The sequence below is a fragment of the Panicum virgatum genome, chromosome 3N, assembly GCF_016808335.1.
Source record: "Panicum virgatum strain AP13 chromosome 3N, P.virgatum_v5, whole genome shotgun sequence".
Taxonomy (NCBI): domain Eukaryota; kingdom Viridiplantae; phylum Streptophyta; class Magnoliopsida; order Poales; family Poaceae; genus Panicum; species Panicum virgatum.
In genome coordinates, this window is record NC_053147.1 from 64,069,085 (window position 1) to 64,093,330 (window position 24,246).

Consider the following 24,246-nt stretch of genomic DNA (forward strand, 5'->3'; position numbering starts at 1 on the left):
GGCGATGCATCTTAATGTAAGACGTATCCCATATCAACTCTGTTATGCCATTTGTCTTCCTTGTTGGAAGGTATAGTCCTTTTCATTTTAGGGGAAGAGTGTAGAAGCTAGGAATCATTATGCACTATTTAGACGGTGATATTTTTCTGCCAACTTGTCTAGAGTAAGACCATGATATCCGCTTGATATCTCTGTTAATTTGTCACTACTTACTTTGTTCCAAGTCACTGTCATTTACTCGTTAAAACTTGTACACATTTGCTGACACATTCTTGGTCCAGGTCATAAAGCCTGAAAAGGCGTCGTGAGGTAAACATGAATGGAATGTTGGGTGTTGGAAGTCCTTTTCTCATTTGCATGTTCTTGGGCAACATCCAGGGGCCCTTCCTCATTGGAGCTGCAACCTTGACCTTGTCACACCATATAGTCAGTAGCATGGTGACTTGACTAGGACCCAAAAGATGGGGAGTTAGAAATAGTGTTAACCTCTCTAACTGTGCAAGTTAACCCAAAAGTATACTTAATAAGTGGTTTGGCAAATGTTGGTATCTTGAGGAATTTTGTGGTTCACTTTAAAATTGAACTGAATCTCAAGGGTTTTGAATCACAGCTGCCTTTTCTAAATATATCGTCACAATCAAAATTCAATTGTTCTAATAGACAAAAATAGCAGCTCAACCAGCTTATTTATATGCAGTAACTCAAATAAACCAGGCTGCTAACATGAATGCATGATAGCATGAGGCCAACCACAAGGTGCACAAAATGGCAGATATAAATATACACAACATGCATATGTGATAGAGACATCATGGTATATACTACAGGGATACTTTAGTTTGCAATATCTTTCCAATAAAATAGGAAGACTAATTGAGCATCAGCAATCTCTTTAGTCGAAAGGAGGACGTGTAAAGGAGCATTGGGTACACCGTCATCGTCATGCATGACAAACACAAATGTAGGAGGAGAAAACGAGTTACAGCTAACAATCACTTAACGCCGGTTTAATCAGGGGATTAAGAAAGTAGTATAGCCCATGGTTTTTCAACCTATAGTATAGGCTGTCAATTTTCGTCGCAGTTCATGTCCCTGAGCACTGGTTACCATCATAGTAACCATTAGACATGCCTCGAGAACAGTGAACAGTTTTGGCTTTAATCTGCTGCTCAGACCGTGTTAATGGTCATTTTTACTTATCTTTGTTTTTTTTCGAAAATGGCTATTTTTACTAACGCATGACCACTGTCAATTGCAGAACCGGTGGTGAAAATGCCTTCAGAATCATCCTTGTGTTTCTATGCTAGTAGTGTTAATAGAGTGAGATCGCCTGGGGGAAAAGAGTAATAATAGAGTGACACAAGTTGCATCAAATTGACTAGTTGGTCTTTGATCAATTCAAGTCCACAGTTCACAAATTATAATAAGCATAAACCATATTTCTATCAACCTAAAAGCTTTCATTAGAACGTAAGACATGAGCTAATCACCAAAAGGTGATATATGGACATCAAGGACTAGGTCAAATGCAGAAGCGTATGCAAGCTGCAGGGGTCCCTTTCAACGCCTTTTCCATTCTTTGTCCCACATCTTGGTACTATAACAGAAAATAATGACATCGAATTCGTACATTGAAAATCATCACCGCAGCTTAATTTGCTTATGACCACAAAGTATAGGTTTTGGGTGGTTACTTGTGAACTGCTTGGGCATGCATGGTTATTGTGAACCTCTTAACATGATTGCACAAGCTAATATCATGACCCTTGCCTTACAAACAGAGGCTGAGGAAGAAAAGGTGTTTTTGTTTCTTTGTTATTATCACCATGCATGATGTTTTAAATAGAAGATGTATGGAGGTCACTCTTTGTTCTGATCTGATTACATGGTAGCTATTTCTTGCGAAAGACCACAAAACAGTGATCCAAAAGTCATGACCTTTGTTTCATGTTTTGTCGATACAATCCTATTGGCAGTTTGGCACCCAAGGATCACATCCCCCTTATCATCAACATTTCTATGAGACCTCCTTATCTTCTAGGTGAACATCTCAGTTTCCTGCATCCGCAAGAACCGCAAATGTTACATAGTAATTATAAAAAAATGCCTGATTTTTTAGTTTTTTACACTACTAGAGTCTCGTTCATGTCATATCCACCTGTCAATGACTAAGCCAACACAATCAAACCCTCCTCCTTACCTAAACAAAGATCACTACCCTAGTAAAAGACAGAATAATTAAACAACACCAATAAATCATCAATAATGGATTAACAAATTACCCAATCCCTCTCACTAGATCTCCTTGTCTCCCTCCACAATCCATATGTTGAGCACCAAAACTGCACAATGCGAATCCATCATCAGCAACAAAGACAACAGCAATCAAACAACATAGATTACACACATACACACAACAAATAGTTAATGCACAAATCAATGAGCTGCCATGAACAATCAACGCAAGCAACAAAAAGGTCTAATCCTTCACTTGTCTCCACTCCCCTCCTCTTCTCCCTTATAAATTGTAGTGCTCTTGCTCGTCACCGATCGGTCGATCTCATCCTCACTCCAAGCTGAGCTCGATCGACTGCTTCCATGGCGAGGAAACGCAAGGCCTCCGACTCCGTCGACATCGAAGTGGGCAACGACGTGCTCAACTCACCACCACTGTTACCGTCGACGGGCGCGTGTGCATGGGCGTCGGTGGTGGCCGCGGCGGCGCAGCAGCAGCAGCGGGGGAGGAAGCGGTTCGTCGGCGTGCGGCAGCGGCCGTCAGGGCGGTGGGTGGCGGAGATCAAGGACACCATCCAGAAGATCCGCGTGTGGCTCGGCACCTTCGACACCGCCGAGGAGGCCGCCCGCGCCTACGACGAGGCGGCGTGCCTCCTCCGCGGCTCCAACACGCGCACCAACTTCTGGCCACGCCCTTCGCCGGCCGCCGCCGCCGCCGCGCTTCCCGTGCAACCGCCTCCGCCGCCGGCGGTGGCGTCGTCTCCGGCGCCGGCTCTGCCGCCCAAGGTCACCAACCTCCTGCTGCTGCGGCTCAGGGCGCGCAACCAGCAGCTCTTCAGCGCCACCGCGGCGCAGCAGGAGGCCGCTCTGCTGCAGAGGCCGCTGTGCGAGGGGACGAACGGCGGCGGCGACGGCGAAGAGTGCGCCTTCCAGGTCGACGACTTCTTGAGCTACGACTGCGGCAGCAGCGACGGCACCAGCTCGCAGGAGATGGAGGACGAGGACGAGGAGGAGGAAGAAGAAGAACTGGACTTCCAGTTCATGGACCAGCAGCACGCCGCGTCGCCCACTGCGGGGTGCGAGGGCGGGCTCTGCTCGCCGTTCGACGTGGTGGCGGCGGAGCTCGGCGGCGCGGTGGAAGCCGACGACGGCGAGCCCGAATCGGCCGTGCAGGAGCTGATGAGGAAGAGGATGGACTACGAGAGGAAGATCTCGGCGTCGCTCTACGCGCTCAGCGGCGTCTCGGAGTGCCTCAGGATGCGTCACGGAGGCGCCGCCGCCGCCGCCGGCGTGCGAGATCAGCTCACCGGACTGAGGGAGGCGTGCCGGAAGAAGCAGCGAGATGAAGTCCAACAGCAGCATCAGGAGCAAGCGCCATCGCCGGAAGCAGCAGAGGATGGCAATGGCAAGGCAGCGCAAGATGAGTGTTCTGCCGGCAGCGGCGCCCCGGAGGCCACCACAAGCTCGTCGTCGTCTGAGGCGAGCGACGGCGATGGCGATAGCGACGTGTTGCTGTGGAGCTCCCTGGACTTGGCTCCCATCTGCTGAATTGCATGGCTTTATCACAGTAGAGATTGTGTGGTATTTTTGTTACATGCATGGCTGATCAGTGATCACTAAGATCAGAAGCCCTGGTGATAACTTGCTTACCAATTTGTTTTGTTCAACAAATAAGTTCATCAGTTGTGTGAGAAAGAAAGAAACAACTATATGGAAGCATAGAAAGAACTATATTTGAGATGTAAATTCTTAGTGTTCATGGAACATCATAGTGAGGATTCAGTGAAAAATGTAACCACTGAAATTCTCAAGTGATCGAGGACCCACCAGTCAGTGGTGCAATTTCACAAGAACTTGCTCAGTACAATGTTCATGTACCAGAATTTCGCCACCATATAGTATCACAAATATGAACTTAACATTTGAAGGAACAAACTCAACAAGCAAATGAAGTGGTGCAAGAAAGATTCAGAAGGAAACTGATATGTTGCTAATCTTACAAGCATATATAGCACCAAACAAAGTTAACGATATCATTTCTGTGATCTGTTTTCCGTGCAGTAGTGGTACACAAAGCAATGTACAGTAGAAGTATAGTACCAAACAAAGCTAACGAAGCACATACACCAGCAATCTGGAAAAAGCTCAAAACAAAATTCTGCCGGTGCAGTATGCAAGCAACATACAGCTTTCCTCTTCACTCTATCATGTGAAACTTGTTAGCACCTTCAGATTAAACAGCAGCTCATCATGCTTCCCTCGGTAACAAAATTGGCTGGACAGCTTCAGTGAAATCTTCATGGAACCTCTGCCCTGAAAATCTTTGGGCACGCTTCCGTGATGCAGCTGCCATTTCTTGCCTCTCTTGTTCTGACATGCTCAAGACCTTGATAATTGCATCAGCAAATTCTTCTTTCTTGGAGGCTAGAAATCCTGTTTGATGACCATCCTCATCTAGCACAATGTCCATCATTGGTCCTGCAGATTTATGCGCTGCAGAAAGTACAGGGGGTGTTATGGTTCCAAGATGTGCCTATCAAAGATATGACTCATTCACCATTCCTCTAACTTGGTGACATCAGAAAACCTAACCACTACTGCAGTGTTTTTGGTTCATGAATTTCGGAATATATATTACCCTCAGTATTTAGCCTAAAAAATCAATAACGAGTGTACTCGAATGTGGATACGATGTTCAGAGAAAAACGGCATTTTTTTCAAATAATTGCAACTTACAAACCCTTTGAATTAGGAACGCATCCTACCAACACTATTCTTTGGGAGAATGAAGTGGACATCAATGAAGATCAATAGTATACACAGACAGTTACTTACCAATTGGAATAGCTCCAGCTGCCATATACTCGACAACCACTATACCAAAATGCTCATCTGTCATTGAATGAAGCCCAGCAATGGCACCTCCAAGAAGCTGTACCAATTCCCTGTAAGTACATAGACATGTATGTTAAATTTCCATTTAGCAAAGAACATGCATAGTGCGAAAATTTTTGCACAAGATTGAACAAATACATGTAAGAGATGTCCTTGTAGAATTCGACAAGCTCATCTATGTGTAGCTCAAAGGCTCTGTCCTTAAGCTTTTGTAGTCTTTCCAGATCCTCTTTATTCCGGCAACTACCGACGAATTGAAGCTTTGGCTTAGGGAAGCGAGGATCTAGCCTTGTAAGAGCAAGTGCAAATGCCTCCAGCTGAAGACCATGGGCCTGGTGGAGCAGCAAAGTGCATGTTACTCTGAACTGGGTGGATGGTAGATACGGCTGTATAAGAAACTTGACATAATATTAAATTGACACACCTTTTCTGGGCGGAACTGTGCAACTGATATAAGAACAGGAGGTGCTGTTGACCTTTCCAGCGGAAGCATCTGTTTAATTCACCAAATGTTTCTAATGAACAGAACTATCTCCATTTAATTACATAATAGGTTGGCATGGAAATAATACTAAACAACAAAACATAATTGATTGGTTGATTGGGATTGATACGAAAAATATAGCAACATAGATGGTTGGATTGTAGACATGCCTGCAGAGCAGAAGTGTCACATGGAGGGTACACCCTCTTAGTACACTCTGGGATCTTCCAGATATTAACAATATGGGATTTCGTCCATGAGGAATTAACCATGACAAGATGTGCACATGAACCCACCAGACCATATAACCAACTGAATATGGTATAGTAGAGGATTTTGCATCGTGACAGCCAAATGCTACGGTCGAAGAGTATACAGTTAGCTTTCATGGTTGATATCTGAAGATCTGATATGCAGCTACGACAGGCAACTGCAAAACACATTTAGATTGCTGAAACTAAACTAAGTTGCTCCATTTTAGTTAGCTAGTACACAATGAGTGGCCAAAAATTTCTTAATCATTTATTGCACCATTGCAGTAATCTATGACTAGCATGTCTCAAGTAGGAAGAAACATGTATATCAGTAAAGAGAACAGGACAGATGACAAGATTCAGGAGAACATGCATGGATAGCTAACACATTTGACCATTAAAACTTGTACTGTAAGATTTTGATTTCCCAGATACAACAATGCGCCATGGTTTACTGAGTAACATATATTGGTACACCAACAAGAACTGAAGTTATGCATACCTTCCAGCTATACGAGAATCGTTGTTGTACATAGAACTGCGCTGCTTAACACGCCCAACCATATCAGAACTGATTGTAGGGTAATGAGTGTAGGAGATGACGTTGCAGCCAAATAGTCGAGCCAATGGGTATGTAAAAGCATAGCCACTTGTATCAAAGTAGAATTGGGGCGTAAAGGTGGTTAGAGCCTCCCCTGCTAGATAAACTGAGCCAAGACTTTGGCCAATCATTGTAAAATGGGGATATGTGCTTGCTTCAATCCACTTTCTTTTATTCAAGTGAACAACCTGAAAATGCAATTAAAACAATTTAGTGATAGTGCCAGTATGTCACATCTGACCAAAAATATTCGCTAATTTTGAAAATGAAATAGGAAAGCACCACATTATACACTCATATTTAGAACAAAAGCTAACACATGTTTCCCTCATTCCAGGAGTTAATAAAGCCGCATACCGCATTCTCTTTATGCTAAAATGGCACTTGAAGATGTTTAAATCTATGCATGCTGTAAGGCAATGCAACCAATGTGAAATTCATGCAGCGCTCTCATGCGACAAAAATTCATACAAGACAATCCAATATCATTCAGGGTCAGTAACTAAGCAGGTCCAAATTCATACTCAACCAGCTTCTAATGCAGCGCAATGCACAACTGAAACAGACGCTTTGGTAACCCAGATCCAGGCCTGGCTCTGGGCCTAGGCGGGAGGGGCGGCCGCCTAGGGCCCCGGCTGGAAAGGGGCCCAATCTCATGTACATGCAGAGCAGCACCGAGGCCTAGCAGCGCAAGGGCAAAATAGCGAAACGTCAACTGCGCGACCTAGCAAGCGTGAACAGACGCTGAAATTGAAATAATGTTTAGTGGCGTCTTGGCGATTGTTGCCTGCTGCATGTTAGCGTTCTTCACAAGATCAAATCGGATCAGAGAAACAATTAGTCTTGACGATTGCCGCTTGCTGCACTTGTTGTGGTCGTTGGTGCTCCGATTCACCAGCAAGGTGACCGTGTGCTGCTGTTCCGTTCCTCATGAACGCCCTAGTCCTGGATCCTGTCCTGGATCAGGTCATCAGGTGGCTCACACAGTCCGCAATCTTCTCACTTCTTCCCTTTGTTTTTCAATCAGTCCATAAGTGATAGTGATAATTAATTTCATTCCCATCCCCCATAGAGACCTAAAAATTAGTTTTGACTTTTCTATATCTATAACTTTTACTACACATCTAGATATAACTTTGTATAAATTAAATGCATAGCAAAGACTATGTATCTAAAAATGCAAAAAAGTAATAATTTAGAATAGAGGGAATATAACATTAGTGAATATTTAGAGCTCTCACCTCAATATTATCCTTAATGACTTTGCACTGATAATTTCCAAAGGAGTTTTTTTGAACCACAGAAACATTATTTTTGATGGAATTGTTACAATTTATTCTTGTTTGAGGTAATCACACTAGTCACATTTTGTGCTCCTTTAGTTTCTAATATGGACACTGTTTTTCAAGAATTGAGTATATGTTACTAGTATTATATGCTTTATGATTTTGCAAATGTAAACAGCTTTTTAGTCTAATAAAGGGCCCATAGTATCCTTTTGGCCTAGGGCCCTAAAATATGTTGAGCCGGCCCTGCCCAGATCATATTTAACAAGATATGACCAATCAGCCGCACCAACACCAGTCGTTTAGACTAAAACGAAGTAATTCTTATTTACTTAAAATAAACCAAAGTAAATCTTCAGGACAACAAGCAGCTCGGACCGCCAAGATCCAATTTTTTCACTGCGAAGAACAAACCCCGATCGACCGGGCCGCAGTGCTGTTACCTGTGGCGGGGAGAGGAGGCGGACGCCGAACCGATCTAGCGCGCGTGCGGCGAGGCCCTCGGGCGAGGCGTCCGCGTCGCCGGTGAAGACGGCGCAGGGGAGGCCCAGGCGGAGCTCCTGCACGGCGCGCACCGCGCACCAGAGCACGCGCTCCCCGCCGCCGCCGTCGTTGGTGTACGGGTGGAAGAACCCCGCGGCCGGCACGGGCTGGTGGCGGATGCGGAGGAGGCGCCGGAGCGCGGCGGCGAGGAGGGCGGAGAGGACGGCGACGAGGCCGGCTAGGATCGCCATGGACGCGGCACGATGCGAGCGAGTCTCGTTGGGCTCTGGGTTTTGGGTTGGCTTCTGTTGGGCTAACAACCCATGGGCTGGATTGGAATTCACTCTCGTTGAAACATCGTTTTTTTTTTTTGAAAGGCGTTGAAACATCTCGTTGGCAATGAACATTTGGTGGCATTTCCGAAATGAGGTTGGTTTTTTATGCGGTTTTTTTTTGCGGGTGGTTTTTAATGCGGGTTAATGATGAAATTGTTTGCATTGTTCCCAATTTAAGTCAGCTATGACCTTGAGGTAGTTTCACTTTTGATTGATTTTTCATGAAATTATGTCATATTAAAAAGAAGATACCCTTAGAGTATTTGTTTGTGTATCATTCATTTTTGTGTTCAAAATTTGCACAAGTATTAAAATGCTACTCCATCCGTAAAAAAATATAATATGTTTTATCCTAAGTCAAAATTATATAACATCAAATTAGTTTCATTTTATAAATATATCTTGACAGTATATTAATTATGTACTATACATAATATTTTACATCCCAATTAGAGAAGTTTAACTTTACACAAAACTAAAATATTATAGAATAGAGGAGAATGGTCGAACTCATAGCATGTGCATTGAGCATTGCTATTCATATAGCCATAAAACAATTTGGGTACGATTAAGCATTGACTGAACGGTTAAAATCACATGGATAGTAAAGAAAACTCATACACACTAATGGTCTGGTAGGTATATCTGGTTTTACTCAAAGCATTTCTCTTTTATATGTTTTGCGTTTTTCTGTTACCCACCTCCTAGATTCTACTGCCTAAAATTAGATGGTACTATTTTCAAGACAATTCTTGAAAAACGTAGGCAATGTCGAACCCTAGCTGGGAAGGAATTGGGCCTATTGGGAAACAAGTTTAATCAGACTCCATACCCTCTGGGAGGGGTCCTCATGATCTATTTTGCAACAAAACAAAGAGGCTTAGTCCAAAAAAGGCCATTAAGGTTGAAAGGTTAAGAGCAACTCCAAAAGGCTAGCCAAAAGAGATTGATTGGTAAAAATAAAGAAAAGGGGATGACATCGTGATCCAACAGAATAGCCATCTTCCTCTCCTCGCTATCTAGCTCGGGATCCCGTCGCCCTCGCTAGCCAAAAGTACCGAGGCCATTGTCCTTGTCATCCCCTCCTCCCGTGAGCTCCCGCGTCCTCCCCCTTCTTTTTCCCGCATGCTCCCGCACCTTCATCTTCTCCAACGCGCAGCTCAGGTAAGAGACCCAACCGCCATTGCCAACCTCAAACTCGAGCTCCACCCCCATCTCAAATACTCCCTCACACAGGCATCCAAAATGAATTCCCTTGCACCAATAGCTAGACCACGACCTCCTCTACGGATCCCCCACATCGGCTAACCGAATCCCACGCTGGGGAGGCTAGCTCTGGTGGGCAACTGCCGCCCAGAACAACCATAGTCGACCTTCGAGGTGAGCCCCCGACCAACTTTCGGTTCCAGCCCAAACAACCACCAAAATGGTTCGTCTCACCTCCCTCATCGTGGTGCTCCTCTCGGTTTCTCGCGTTTGCATCCCAATCGACGGGAACGCCGACTTCACCGTTGTGGCGTCCTGGTGACTGTGCCGCCAGTTGGCATCGCCGTCTCCGTCACTCCACTGCCCCGCCAGCTGCTCTATCTACATCACCGTGACCGCCTCGTCACCCTGAACCCACGGGTATACGCCTTCGCTACCGGTGGATTTACAACAAAAATTTCAAAATCTATGAATTTACAACAATATTTTGAGACCCTAAACAGTTTTAATTCAAAAATATTTCAACTACAAAATTGTAGATTACGTCCAGGGCTACTATTTTGATATAAAGTTTATCTTCATTCAAGTTCATATGAAAAATTTATGAATTACTTTTTGATATATAGATTTTAGATCGCCTTGTTTTGACCCATATGAGACTGAAAATCAAATTTAGGGACCGAAATGACATGATTGAACAAATTTGAGGATGTGAATATTTGATTTTCTAGTTTAGGGACCGGGATGACACAGTGGAATAAGTTTATGGATCGAGATGACACATATGGACAAATTTGAGGACCTGAACGGTCAATTTGTGAGTTTAGGGACCGGGATGACACAACGACACAAGTTTAGGGACCGGTGATGATATAAAGAGTCTGATTTGGCTAGTCTGTTGGAGTGTACCGAAATATGAAGAGAGAATCTTGGGTAAATTGATAGCTAAATAGGAATATGTAGAGTTAGGCCTTGTTTAGTTGTAAAATTTAAAATTCCAAATCTATCACATCGAAAGAGAATCTTAAATGCATGGAGTATTAAATCTAGACGAAATAAAAAACGGATTGCATAGTTTGCTTGTAGATTGCGAGATGAATCTAATAAGCATAATTAGGCTATGATTAGACACTAAATTGCTACAGTACACATGCTCTAATGATGGATTAATTAGGCTCATTAGATACATGTTGTAGTTTACAGTTCTGTAATTAATTCTATAATTAGTCTATATTTAATACTTCAAATGTGCAAAGATTTCATTTCAAAAACTTTACGGACGCAACTAAACGAGGCCTTAGATTTGGTTAGACTTTTGGAGATGCTCTAAAGTAACCCACTGTAATATTCTTACCACAGTTGTGTAAATACCATCATGCCCCATGCCCCTGGAATATTTTTAGCATACAGACTGTTCATCTCCCTATTGTTGTAAGGTAAACCAATTTTCGAGGAGTAAAGATAGTGATCGCTTGATCTTATTTACATTAGACGACGTCGTGTTTATATATGTAGAAATATCATCGTCATGTTTATATATGTAGAAATATCATCGTCACTTGATGTTGATCATCATTAGAGCGTGCTGCAGTCGGCGGTCTGGAAGGAGAACCGGCCCTCGCCGACGTCGAAGAGGAGGTGCATGTTCTGCTGCTGGAAGTTGCCGATGATGCTCAGCTCGTACGCTTCGAGGATCACCATGCACGCCGTGGTCTTGTCCACCGGCGCCCAGTAGTTCCCCGGCGGCAGGGCCATGTCCGCGCCGCCGCCGAAGTGGAGCACCAGCGTCGGCACCACCCTGTCGACGTCGCCCCGCGCCACGCACAGCTCCAGGTCGCTGTCCGCCGGCGGCCCCACGAGGCTGCCGTTCAGCTGGCCCGCCAGCTCGTCGCGCAGCGGTACGTACGCCGCCTTGGCGAGCGACGTGAAGGGGCTGCCGGAGTCGATGATGACGCCGCCCTCCCAGTACCCCTTATCGACCTGCCGGAGGTCGAACGCCGAGCTCGGGATGGGCAGCTTGGTGCCGCCGACGGTGATCCCCTCCAGAGGGAGGTAGTAGAACGTGCTGTACGGGTAGTCCTTGGGGCTCTCCACGAACGGCATGGACGTCACGGCGCCGCCGCCGCCGCCCAGGCTCGCCGCGGCGCCGACGAACAGGTGGCTCGACGCGCCGTTGTTGTGGAAGTAGGGCGTGAGGCAGTAGGAGAACCTGGTGGCGCCCGTCTGGGAGACGAGCGAGAGGCGGCCGCGGCCGAGGCCGATGAGCCCCGACGCGCCGTGGAGCGCCCCCGGCACGACGCGCGTGAAGCTCACGCACCCGAAGGCGAGCGCCGCCCCGCCGGACTGGAAGGCGAAGTTGTCGGTGCCGAGGAACCCGATGACGGCGCCGGCGCCGTAGGTGGCCACGAACGTGCAGCCGCCGTCGAGGGCGCAGAAGTGCCGGTAGTTGGCGGCGCAGGCGCGGTCCCGGCACGGCACGGGCGCGAAGCTGCCGGAGGCCGACGCGTTGAAGTAGGGCAGGTCCTGCCGCGCGCAGACCTTGCGGAGGCACGCCGTGGACTGCGTCCAGATGAGGTCGCTGCCGGTGTCGATGAGCGCCTCCGCGCGCTGCGGCGGGTCGCCGACCAGGTACTCGGCGATGTACTGCCGGGTCGACCAGTGCACCGGCGCGCTCACGCCGCCGCCGCCGCCGCTGGCGCGCATGGAGGCCAGGCGCTGCCGGCTGGCGGCGACGGCTCGCCGCACGCGCTCCTCCGCGGTGTAGCTCCCCTTGGCGTCGACGTGGGTGAGCTTCATGCGGATCCCTGCGCCGCCGCCGCTGCAGGTTATTAGGACATTGCTGAGGCACAGGAGCACGAGGGATACCAGTGTCGTTGGCGCCATTTTCGATTTGAGCTTTGTTCTTGGAGACCCCCATTGTTGTAGGCATGCATGCAGCTTATCTCTCCAGCTTGTGGGTGAGCAACGGGTGGCCATGCAGACACGGTTGACTCGCAAGTAGCAAGAGTCACTATTAAAACATAAACTGCCAGAGCTTGAAGACTACTGGATGCTGATGCCAAGACTGGAACAAGTGCACGAGCAACACGTCAAAAATATGTCCCTTTCACGATTGATTCTTTCTTCTTGTCCTGAAGAACTTGGAACATGACCAGTAATGGGCTCTTCTCTAACTCAGCATAAATTCGACATCATTGATTTTTACAAGCTTGGTTTAAATACAAACCGAAACCCCTGTTCTGGAATCGATGGGGTATGGATTTAATTTGCAAACAAATCCAATATGTCTGCAAGGCTAGTTAGGCAGTATGGTGGAAATGTGAAAACCCTTTAAAAAATTATAGTTACAAGTGCCTAAAAAATTTCAAACGATGCACATCCATAGTGCATCATTAAGTGTGCTTTGTATCAAAAGTTGAGATGCAAAGTCATTTTGAAAAAAATCATATGAAAATAACAAATTTCATATGCAAAGTGCACTACAGGACAAAATTGTCTTCTAGTGCTTTATGCACTTTGAGTTTGTCGTTTTTGTTTGAATTTTTATAGATTGAGTATGCATCTCAACTTTTGATACAAAGTACATCTAATGATGCACTATGGATGTGCATCGTTTGAATTTTTTTTTAATATTCCAACAATGTTTTTTTACAGGGTTTTCACGTTTCCACCGAGAAGGTGGTTTGCACTGAATATTTTGCCGACATAGAAAGTCTACTTGACTAGTCAACCAGCAGTCAGTGGCGAAACTCAGGGTGGCCACCACCAACAAAAAAAAACAATGCTACATAGGATTTTTTTTATAAAAATAGGCCAAATTCCTATAGGAAACCAATGTAAAACCTAAAAGAAAAACAGGAAGATACGTCTGTCTGATCCTTTTTTTATTTTCTCTCAGTTCCGCCACTGCGACCACTCGTCACAGTTAGTGCTGAAATGGTTGACTACAGGTTGACTCGCAAGTTGGAAGTCACTATTGAAACATAAACTGCCAGAGCTTGAAGACCACTGGATGTTTATGCCAATTGCCAAGGCACAAGTGCACGAGGAACATGTCAAAATCTGTCCCTTTCTTGATTGATTCTATTTTCTTGTCCTGGAGAATTTGGAGCAAGAGAGCTATCTTGGCCTTGTTTGTTTCCACTATGCTATTCCATTCTTAAAAAAAATCTCACATGCATGGTGTACTAAATAAAGTCTATTTGCAAAAAAATTTTAGGGATGGGTGTAATTTTTCGCGACAAAATTAATGATGGTAATTAATCGATGATTTGCTACAGTGATGCTACAGTAATCATCTTCTAATCGCACGGTCAAAAGCCTCATTAGATTCTTCAGGGTCTCTAGCGCGGGGGTTCTGAAGTTGGTTTTGTAAACTGACTTTATTTGACACCATAATTAGCGGTCAAAATGTCACTATTCACAACCTATTTCTCTTCTTTCTTCTCTCTCCTCTAACTCAGCATAAATCCAACACGACACTTCTTGTAGCTCGCCGATATTTTGTTCTTATATGTCGGACGTTGACTGGAAACAACTGATATTTTTGTCATCTTCATTTAAAATTCGGACTACCAATTACTAGTAAACTATCTATCAACCCGTGCTTCCGCACGGGCTAATTAAAATTAATATAAAAATGAGGTCAATAATTTTAATTATCTATCTCACATCCTTTTTCATCTATTAAATATTCTAACACATACTCTAAAATATATATTTATCATTATCTAGTTACAATAGATTTCGTTTTGTATCACACCTCCATATGTATTTGATGTATATTTAGTTGAACTATTTGTTTGTGAATTGATATTCTTATCTCTTCCATCATACATGAATATATGGTGACATATACGGTAGGTAGTAATATAAATAATATATTAATAATGATAGAAATAGTAATTTAGAATTTTATATTGGTGCACCTTAATACTTTATTATAATTATATAATTTAAATTCAGATTTAAGAGTAATTAAACTTGTAACAATAATAACATAATTGGATAATTTATATACAAATTTAGGGTGTATTTGTATTATTTTATAATGGTATAGGAGGGTAATTTACATAAAGATTAGGGGCTATTTTAAAAAAAATTATAATGGCAGAGGTGGGTAATTTAGATACATGTTTAAAGGGTTACTTTAACCTATTTTTATAATGGCAGAGGTGGATAATTTATTAGAAAAGATAACAGATCCGATGGTTATTATAATTAAATAACTAGAGTTGTTGGATTGATGGCTGGATGTTTCATATTTTTGCGAGAATTTATAGGGTTTCTCTATTTTTTAGAGTGTCCACCTAGGATCTTAGGTGGCTTCATGTGGTGGCTCCAAAGGAACCTCCAATTAGTAATAGCAAGATATACAATGGACATTTCTACAAGATAGCGCTCCTTCACTGCACCTGTGGCAAGTTAAAACAAAGGACAATGCATTGCTTGATTTACCTTAGCATATAGACGACAAATTTGTTTGACGCAAGTCAATATACATTAGTGGCATGTTATTATGTATTATGCTGTTCTAAAGTTTATGGTGTTTTAAATTTGTTCTATGTTATACTTTATCATTGACTGAGTTTTTTTTTTACAAAGCTTGGTTTAAAGAGTTTTTTTACAAATCTTGGTTTAAAAACAAACCAAAACACCTTCAGTTTTGGAACGGGCGGAGTATGGATTGGCACACAGATCTAAGGTGTTGTTTGGTTCCATTAGTTAAAATTTAGACTATGTCACATCAAAGAGAATCTTGATATTTATTAGTATTAAATGAAGTCTGATTGTAAAACTAACTATAGAACCCTGAGGTTAAATTACAAGATGAATCTAATAAAATATATTAATCTATAATTAGCGAATGATTACTGTAGTATCACTGTAGTAAATCATGAATAAATTAGGATCATTAGATTCGTCTTGTAAATTATCACCCATCTGTCAAAAAAAGTTTTATAAACAAATTTTATTTGGTACTCCTAAATGATAAAATTTGTTTTGATGTCTGCGTGGCTAGTCATGATCGAAAGTCTACTCGACGAGTCAACCAGTGTCGTCGCATTTAGCACCAACAAGGTTTTTTTGTCCTCACCACGACCACTCTGTAAAAAAAAAAGGATGGTTCAACCAACGTGACAAGTCAATTGTGAAGGGATGTCAGCTTTCCTTACAGGAAGGATTGTCAGCCACATGGCTCCGAGGATATATATGGAACATTGTTTTTTTTACAAAGTTGGAATTTGCACTAATTTTAGGAACAAACGTCAGTAAGGGGTTATTTGGATCATTTCCAGGGCCCTCTCGGCAAAATTGGAGGCCCTGTGGAAGGCAAGTAGTAGGACATCAATAGCTTAAAGTTAGAAAGATTTGTTTTGCTATGCAACGGTTAGAAGAATTGTCAACAAAACTCTATATACATATAGTTGCATTGGGAAAACAATCATATCGCTTTAAGAATTTAGAATTTTAACCTGGCCCATAATTTCTTTAGGAATAAAATCTCTCAAAGAAATCTCATCACCATGTATATTTTGTTAGCATCGATGTCAGATCTTCGATCTCGTTGAAGAGCAACCTCGATATTATCATAAGAAGATAAAAAGAATAAAGTTAAGAGAACAAATCCCTACATTGTCTAATTTATCTGAATTTTGAAGGATTTAGAGGTCAAGAAAAGATCAAAGTGATTAAAATTAACTACCTATATATGACTGTAGTGGCTGTACTGATGTACTTTGCGTCGAGCGTGCAGCGGCAACGCGTCGACCGTCTGTGCATGACTGGTGGCGTCCGATGCTTGAGTAGACACCAAGCGTGCACGTACTACCATCTTGGCGCCAACAATTAGTGATTAACGCGCGGCTCTAAGGCTGCCTCAGTGAGATGCCGACCGTGAGACGGCGTAAAAAGATAAGGAAAATGATAATAGAAACTGTGTTGTCTTGGATTCTTCCTTGTTTTACCAATAAATTCAGCTCATAGGATAGTGATAATCGAGTGAAGTGCTTAAGTTGGAGGCCCCTAGAAATTGGGGGGCCCGCACACCCCTAGGGATGGCCTGATCCTCTTATTTTGGAGGAATCTATTATCTTATTATTTGACCAACAAATGGAGCCTCCACATTCGTCTTCAAGGTCTAGAAATTCCCACGTTAATCGGAAAAAATAGAAAAATAAAAATTACCCACCACTGACATTATAATAAAAATTAGACTAAAATACCCCTATGCCTAATTAAAAATCACCCACCAATGCCATTATGAAAAATTAAATATAAAATACCATTTAACTATGTATCAGTTACAAATATATACTATTAATAAAAACTAAAGCTAACAACAATCAATCAAAATAAAACAAAAATAATAATTATTATATGCATAATATTATTAAAGCTCAACAAATCAAATTATTATTATAGATAGATCATATTTGAATTGTTTTAACCAACAATATGATATAATTTATGATAATGAACGGGTGATATAAGATAAAAAATAGTATAATCTTTAAGTAAAGATACAATGACATGCAAAATTTTAAATTTTCAATACTAGTTGCGCGGGCTATACGCCTAGTTTAAATCTAGTTAATAAACTAGGCTATTTGGCTTAGAATTTGACATTGCAAAGTTTAGATATAAGCCTATTCTAAATTTATAGGGTGGGAAATGGAAATTGATTCTATACACCATCGCACCAAGTTATGTTTCTATTATGTAACTTATAACACACTCTTTGGCTCACTCCTCTATAATACAAATATAGTATATAAATATCTCCCTTATATAACTAACAATAATATACAAATATATTATGTATAATCATAATAGCTTAATAGATTTGTACAGCAAGAGGCCCAGTCATCCATGCATAATTGACTGCGCCCGCAGATCATAATATTTACTCCATCCGTTCCAAAATATAAGCCATTCCAACTTTCTTACAGAGTCAAAAATATTTTAAGTCTAATCAAATTTATATAATAAAATAATAACATTTATAATACCAAATAAGCATCGTTAGATTCTTCACTAGATATATTTTCATAACAATATACCTATTCGGTGCTATAAATCATTGTAATTTTTCTATACTTTTGGTCAAACATAAAAATAGTTTGACTCTCCAAAAAAGTTGGAATAACTTACAATTTGAAATGGAGAGAATAGAAAGTAAATCATATGCACCGTGCCATCAATGGATACATCGTTTACAACTAAAAGAATAGCATCAAAAAAAATATGACCGACCATGCTTTTTTTTTGCGAAAGGGAAGATATATTAAACCGCACCACAATACATCCCCTTTTTACAAACAAGACCCTGAAGAAAAAGAAAATTACAAAGGAGCCCCTACGACTACTATTCATCTTCATCAACTCCTCCGGCATCCCGTTCGTCAACTTCACCACCAGCAACCTCCACCTCCCAACATGCCAAGGGACCCCAAACCTTGGAAAAGCCGCAAGATCCACCGCCTGATACACTACCAAGCAGCTCGATTCCGCTGAAAGACTATCGGCCATCACCTTGACAAGCTGGAAGAGGAACACGAGATCCGCCACCGCCGGCCAGACGACCAGCGACCGGAAGAAGAATCCGACGCTGCCGAGGAACTCAGCGACCCGGACAAACCGCACACCCACATGGATGCACCAGTTACCCTCCCCTCCGCAAACAGGTAGGGAACCAAACCTCACTGGTGAACCGCCGGAATCGAAGACCCGACCGCCTGAGATACACAGGAGAGCCAAAAGCTTGACCAAGCCGACGATGCCTCCGCTAGCCAGGAAGAACCTTATTCTCCGCCGGAGCCGCGCCGTAGCCGCCGCCACTCCCGAAAGCAAACCTCCGCCGCCGAAACCGACGACGAGGAACCTAACTACGCCTAGACTAACCTATCTAGACTAGTATGGACACCGGCGGTTGATTCCCCCCTTCCCTTCCTCTCCCGGCGCCGACGAGGACGCCGGGAAGGAGGGGAGGGAGCGGAATCGGCCCCGGACGCGGATTCGCCCCCCTTTCCCCGGAACGAAAGACTGTGTGATGAGTCAAAGACTCCAAACCAAATGCACAGATTTTACCGCAAGAAATTTAGGGCCCGTTTGTTTCAGACTAATATTGAAGGCTCGATTTAAGAAATCCAGAAGTCAGATGACTTCAGAATCGAGAATCCATAATCTTCTGGATTCTCGATTTTGGGAGTAATATGACTTTCGGAGTTTCCAAAATCGAGGCTTGGCCATAGGGGCGGAGCCAGAAATTTGTTTTTTTCATTATTAGGGGGGGCAACCATGCTAATTTATATAAAAATTTAATCAAAATTTAAATGTTCAATGTAAATTTGGGAACCATAGGGGGCCAGGCCCCTGCCCGCCCCCCGTCTCCGCCCCTGCTTGGCCATAAATTGAAACAAACATGGCCCTTATCAATTAAGCGTGCAGACTCTAGGTATTTGGACCCAGCTAGAGTTTCATTGTATAATTCGCTGTGTTCACTTGGCTGTGGCGGATGACTGGTGCTGATTTGTTATGAGAGAATAGTACTGCTGACTGGCTAGTAGCTAATGACTGGTGCTAATTTAATATGAGAGAACAATACTGCTGGCTGACAAGCCAAGCGAACACAGCGAATATGGAAAAGACTTTCCCAACAAGATGTTTTTTTCTTAAAAAAACTGAAATCATATTCCAACCTTTCTTACTGCTACGGAATCTTACACAAGGTATAGTCCCAATATTACACCTTTCTGCGATTATAATGGACAATATATTACACTAAAGTATTTCAGTCAGTAAATCCAATCCAAATGTTGCATGTAACAAAACCATCACTCCAGAACAAAAACAAAAAACAAAAATATACAGCCACTATGACACAGAGTGCCTCGTGATCCGTGTCGGCGTTGACTTGGTCTCCTCCTGGTTGAGGGAGCCGGCGGGGCTCTCCGACGTGTCGTCCGACCCGCTGTTCTCCCCGCTGCTGGCCTTGCTGGACCACAGCTTCCCCAGCACCCTCTTTGCCGGCGTCGGCACAACTGCACCGCCCTTTGCTTTCTTCTTGCCGCCGGCGCTGTCACGTCTCTTGCTGGCTGCCAGGCTCACTGACCGGAGAGAGCTGGCGTCACCGCCAGACGCGGACGCCGGTGCGCCCACAACGCCGGCCCACTGTTCGTCCTCGGTCGCTGTTGTGGTCGCGGATCGTGAGCTGCCGCACGAGGTGCCGTCCTCCCTGGGCAGGAGGAACGAGCGTGCGGCGGACGGAACAGTGGCCGAGGCCGACGACTGCCGGACCTGCTCGAAGAAGAGGACCTGCACCACCACGCGCAGTGGGAGGCGCTCGTTCTGCACGGCGTGCGCGCTCGCATCGGCGGACAGCTTCTTGCAGTCCATCAGTGCGCATAGCCGCTTCTTCTCGCTCTTCGACAGCCCTGGGTGCTCCTGCATTTGCAGACCATGCAGCATCTGAACATTTTCCCTACTGAAAAATGCAGTAACATATTATGTGCATAATTGCAGAGCAGCATTATGCATACCTTGAGGTAAACATCGATGGCGCGGTAGAGCGCGTCGTGCACTGGTCGAGATGCAGGAGGCAATGATTCAGCGAGTGCAATGAACTTCTCCAGAGGAAGGCCGGGGTCCTTGGCGATCTCGGATAGATATGCATCGATCAGCTTTGTGACAGCCCCCAGCTTTGAAGAGATGGAGATAGAATTGAACTTCTCCACACGGATGAATTGATCAGCTACATCCATGGTGTCATCATCTTCCTGCAACTTTGGCTCACTCCCATCTTTGTGATGCAGCATGAACTCCTTCAGTATTGATGTGACCATGTCAACATTGTACATTGCATCATCGCTTGAGCCTGCAGGTATCAAAAGATCAGAGACAGAAGCTCTATCCATCTGTGTGCCAATTCTCTTGATCAAGTCTTCGCGGTAGGTCTCACCGGACCCCAGCAGGCATGAAGCTCTCAGCAGCTTCAGAAGGAGACCACAAGAGACTGAACCTTTCTCAGCTGGCAACAGGGAGATGACGGTTTCAAGAGCTGCACAATGCTTTGTGCAGTCAAGCCCATTGTTGACGGCATTGTCCAGGGAACTGAACAGCCGGCGGCAGGCGTAAGCCCTCAGAGCTTCACCGATCACATTGCTGCTTGTCCTCCCCTTGGCCTTGATAGCCAAGATGACTTTCTTGTACAAGCACACCTCAAGGTCACAGAGGTCCTCCACCCACCAGTCTCTAGGCACTGTCTGTTGCTTCCTAACGCCATTCCAGTGCGAATCGAGACCACTTTCTGATGGAAGCTTCTTCCTGTTGTAGGTGTATGACCAATCAACCTCTGATGGATCCATGGATGCCTTGGAGGCGATGGAATCGACGCAATGGTTGATCACCTTCAGGTTCTCTGTCCATTGCTGAAGTGACTTTGTTGACTGCAGCACGATGATCGAGTCCTTCCATGTCTGGAATATGCTTGCGGACAAGAACACATCAATCTTGTAGATGAGGTTACCCTTGTCAATTGTCTCGAACATCTCAAGGTACTCAGCTGCACAACGCGCTGCGAGGACATTGTAGGCGTTCAGTGTGACTATCATTCCGTAGCAGAACTTGGCGCAAATTTCGAATGCCGCAGGTCCACCGGGGATATCAGAGATATCTACTTCATCATTGCTTTCATCATTTGTTGAGGCTACCAATGTTTGTAAGCAGGAACTCTTCGACAAAAGAGGGAACTGCATATTTAAAACAAGACATCGTATCAGTCACAAGTTCACAGTTATGGTGCTAAGTTGTTTTGATTTAATTAATGGCATACAGAATATCGGGTATAAATCACAAGTTCACATTTATGAAGCTAAGTTGTTTTGCTTTAATTCATGGCATACATAATACCGGATATAGATCAACCATCACTGGTACTAATAAGCATGTGTCAAGAGTACCTATATATAATTTTTTTTCAACAGAATGCAATGAAAAGACATCAGAGGCTGAAGGTTTGAACCTTAGTTTTGTTGTGTAACTGTTAAGAGACTACAAGTAGAAGAGTGAGACTGTACCTTGTGAAGATAGAACTTGACATCCCCAACAGTGATAACAATATCCGTTGCCAGCTCAGTTGTAACAAACCTGAAAAGCATTAGGATCACGTCAAATGAGTAAATTGAAGAAATTCAGAATATAAAGTTAAAAAAGCATTCATGATGAATGGACAAGGTAAAGATAGAATGGTAGATGAAATGAAATTCCAGCTACTAAATTGGCTACGTGTAAGAAAAGAAGTGGTCATTTTAGCCTGAACGAAGTACCAAGAGAACAGCAATAAAGTGAGGAAAGCAATTCCTGAAAGCGGCCCCAGGCACGACAGGTATAACATACCTAATCAAAACGCTAAGTGGACCAAGGAAAATGATTTGACAACAAATCAGTAACGCATAAGGTTAGGGAAATTATAGAATATCGTTTTCCAAATGGACCACACGGCCATCAATCAACAACCCCGTGATCTGATAGATGTAACACTGAGCAGCCTACGAGAAAAGGTGAACCAGGAGATTGGCACATGCTCGTGAATATATAGAAAGCTGAAGAACAGGTGCCATTGCCAAACAATCAGAGATGATGCCTCCTGTAAAGGAGATCAGTGTAGATGGAGCCTTTTAAGTGCCATCATGAGACCCACTGCTTGACAGCACAAGTACTCACTTTCAGAGAGATACTCTTTCCGATGCCAATCATAGCCGGGTGGGAAAATAATGCAAAAGTTCAGTGCAAATGTTTTAGATCCAACACAGTTATTAACTGACATTTGCAGTACTCCAAGACTGCAAACATGAGCTTCAGATACCTGCATGAACATCTTTAGTAATGGACAATCATATATTGAGACAACTCGCAAACTATCATTTCCCTCACAGAAACAAGAATTCAGGTGAATCAAGCTAACGATTGGAGGAGTTAAAAATTCAGAACTAAAGCCATTTGTGTCTTTATAAAATGGAAACTGTAAACAAGAGCAGATAAGGACCACTTCACCTGATGCTGTTCCCATCTGTCTGAAAGACATCCGGCTTCGATCCAAGCTTCATGTACTTCATCTTGACACACCAAGAGTAACCTGAATCACCTCTCTATTTGTGAGATTCCACCCTTCCCCTTCTCCTCCACCTTCTCCTCACCAGCCACCACCAAATCAGAACCAAGAATCACCAATGGCCCATCAGCTTCAGAGATCCATATAGGCGTTGGTGTCCCTGTCCCCTTGCTCTGTGGCCAAGAAACCCAAGTAGCCTCTCTCTCTAGATCGGAGAAGTACTCAGCAAATCTCGCGAGGCTCCGGGTCCAAGAAAGCACGCGACGCCCGCCCGAGGAATCCAAGGGCTCCTGCAAGATGGATTGGATCGGGGAGACGGAGTCAGAGCAAGCGGCACCGGCAAAGCACAAGGGCGGCGGCATCCTGGGGTGTGGAGGGGACAGCGGGAATGGAATAATCGCCGAGGCAATGGGGGATGGGCTGCAGGCGTGGGAGCTAGTGAGGCTGGAATTGGAATCTTTTTCCGATTGCAGTGGAGAAAATAAAAACCGCATGGCTGGGAAGTGGGAAGTGAAGGACTGGAAAAACAGTTTTTTTTTTTCTAGGAAGAAAAACTGCAAACAGTTAAGTTTTGCTTCTTTGAACCAAGAAGCAACTGAGAAGAAAAAAAATTGTATCTTGAGCTTTTATGCAGAGGGAAAGGAACAGGGCTACTCAAATTTGCTGAGAAAAGGAACAGAAGTATGAATTTTTTGTAAAAACAAAATGCATGAGAAACGAGATCAGGCTGACAACAACGTTTGGATTCAAGAAAACAAGGTAATGGCTGTAAAAACCCGTGAATCCAAGAAAGCTTTGGCTTAAAAATACACACTGCTACTCCAGACAAGAGAAGAACAGCTCCAAGCCATTACCAGGTTGATCGCTTCAAGAAGATCGTGCAGGCTTCCTGGGGAGAAATGAGAGGAGCGCAGGTAGGAATGCTTGCCAGTTCCTCGGCCTCTAAGTTGAGGAAGGATCGCTGTGGAACGAGGAGGGAGCAACAGAGCAGAGAACTGACTGCGTTTGAGTTGCTTTGCTGCTACTCCAATGCAAAGGAGTGATCATGGAGTTAGTTTAGTTTAAAAGCTGCTGGGGTGGGGGGTGGGGGTCCCTAGGGGCCAGTCCATGGACTCTTTGGCCCTCCCTTTCTCCCATCTTATTCTTTTTTATCTTTTTCTCTAGTTTTTTTCTCTTCAGTTTGCAATAACTTGTTCATTATTTGGATTTGTTTGGAGGCACAAGAAATTAAAGCAGCCATTTTTTTGTGTCCATGCTACATATTCTCTGAAGAAAGAGAGAGGGATATTGAGTTGAGCCGGCTCCAGAAACGTTGAAAAAATTGCACACGGATTGCATCAATAATTTTGGGAGATA

The 24,246-nt window shown here is 43.9% G+C and overlaps 4 protein-coding genes across 5 annotated transcripts; 1 reads left to right on the top strand and 3 right to left on the bottom strand.

The window, feature by feature from the left end:
* Positions 1 to 2,289: 2,289 nt before the first annotated feature.
* LOC120666706 (ethylene-responsive transcription factor ERN1-like) lies at positions 2,290 to 3,981 on the top strand. The gene has a single exon (XM_039946617.1). The coding sequence runs from the start codon at positions 2,599 to 2,601 to the stop codon at positions 3,781 to 3,783; it is 1,185 nt and encodes a 394-aa protein (XP_039802551.1). The 5' UTR covers positions 2,290 to 2,598; the 3' UTR covers positions 3,784 to 3,981.
* Positions 3,982 to 4,202: 221 nt separating this feature from the next.
* LOC120666705 (GDP-Man:Man(3)GlcNAc(2)-PP-Dol alpha-1,2-mannosyltransferase-like) lies at positions 4,203 to 8,543 on the bottom strand. Its single transcript, XM_039946616.1, has 7 exons — positions 8,199 to 8,543; positions 6,371 to 6,657; positions 5,785 to 5,971; positions 5,555 to 5,623; positions 5,269 to 5,462; positions 5,071 to 5,180; positions 4,203 to 4,728 (listed from the first exon to the last, which is right to left on the bottom strand). The coding sequence occupies exons 1-7, from the start codon at positions 8,487 to 8,489 to the stop codon at positions 4,484 to 4,486; spliced, it is 1,383 nt and encodes a 460-aa protein (XP_039802550.1). The 5' UTR covers positions 8,490 to 8,543; the 3' UTR covers positions 4,203 to 4,483.
* Positions 8,544 to 11,101: 2,558 nt separating this feature from the next.
* Positions 11,102 to 12,772, bottom strand: LOC120666707 (aspartic proteinase nepenthesin-1-like). The gene has a single exon (XM_039946618.1). The coding sequence runs from the start codon at positions 12,753 to 12,755 to the stop codon at positions 11,355 to 11,357; it is 1,401 nt and encodes a 466-aa protein (XP_039802552.1). The 5' UTR covers positions 12,756 to 12,772; the 3' UTR covers positions 11,102 to 11,354.
* Positions 12,773 to 19,513: 6,741 nt separating this feature from the next.
* LOC120666708 (BTB/POZ domain-containing protein NPY4-like) lies at positions 19,514 to 24,008 on the bottom strand. Of its 2 annotated transcripts, XM_039946619.1 has the most exons (5): positions 23,745 to 24,008; positions 22,833 to 23,180; positions 21,857 to 21,926; positions 20,321 to 21,529; positions 19,514 to 20,225 (listed from the first exon to the last, which is right to left on the bottom strand). In XM_039946619.1, the coding sequence occupies exons 2-5, from the start codon at positions 22,892 to 22,894 to the stop codon at positions 19,656 to 19,658; spliced, it is 1,911 nt and encodes a 636-aa protein (XP_039802553.1). In that variant the 5' UTR covers positions 22,895 to 23,180; positions 23,745 to 24,008; the 3' UTR covers positions 19,514 to 19,655. The 2 variants fall into 2 exon arrangements, with proteins under 2 accessions (XP_039802553.1, XP_039802554.1); XM_039946620.1 differs by lacking the exon at positions 23,745 to 24,008 and having other exon boundaries at positions 22,833 to 23,398.
* Positions 24,009 to 24,246: the final 238 nt, after the last annotated feature.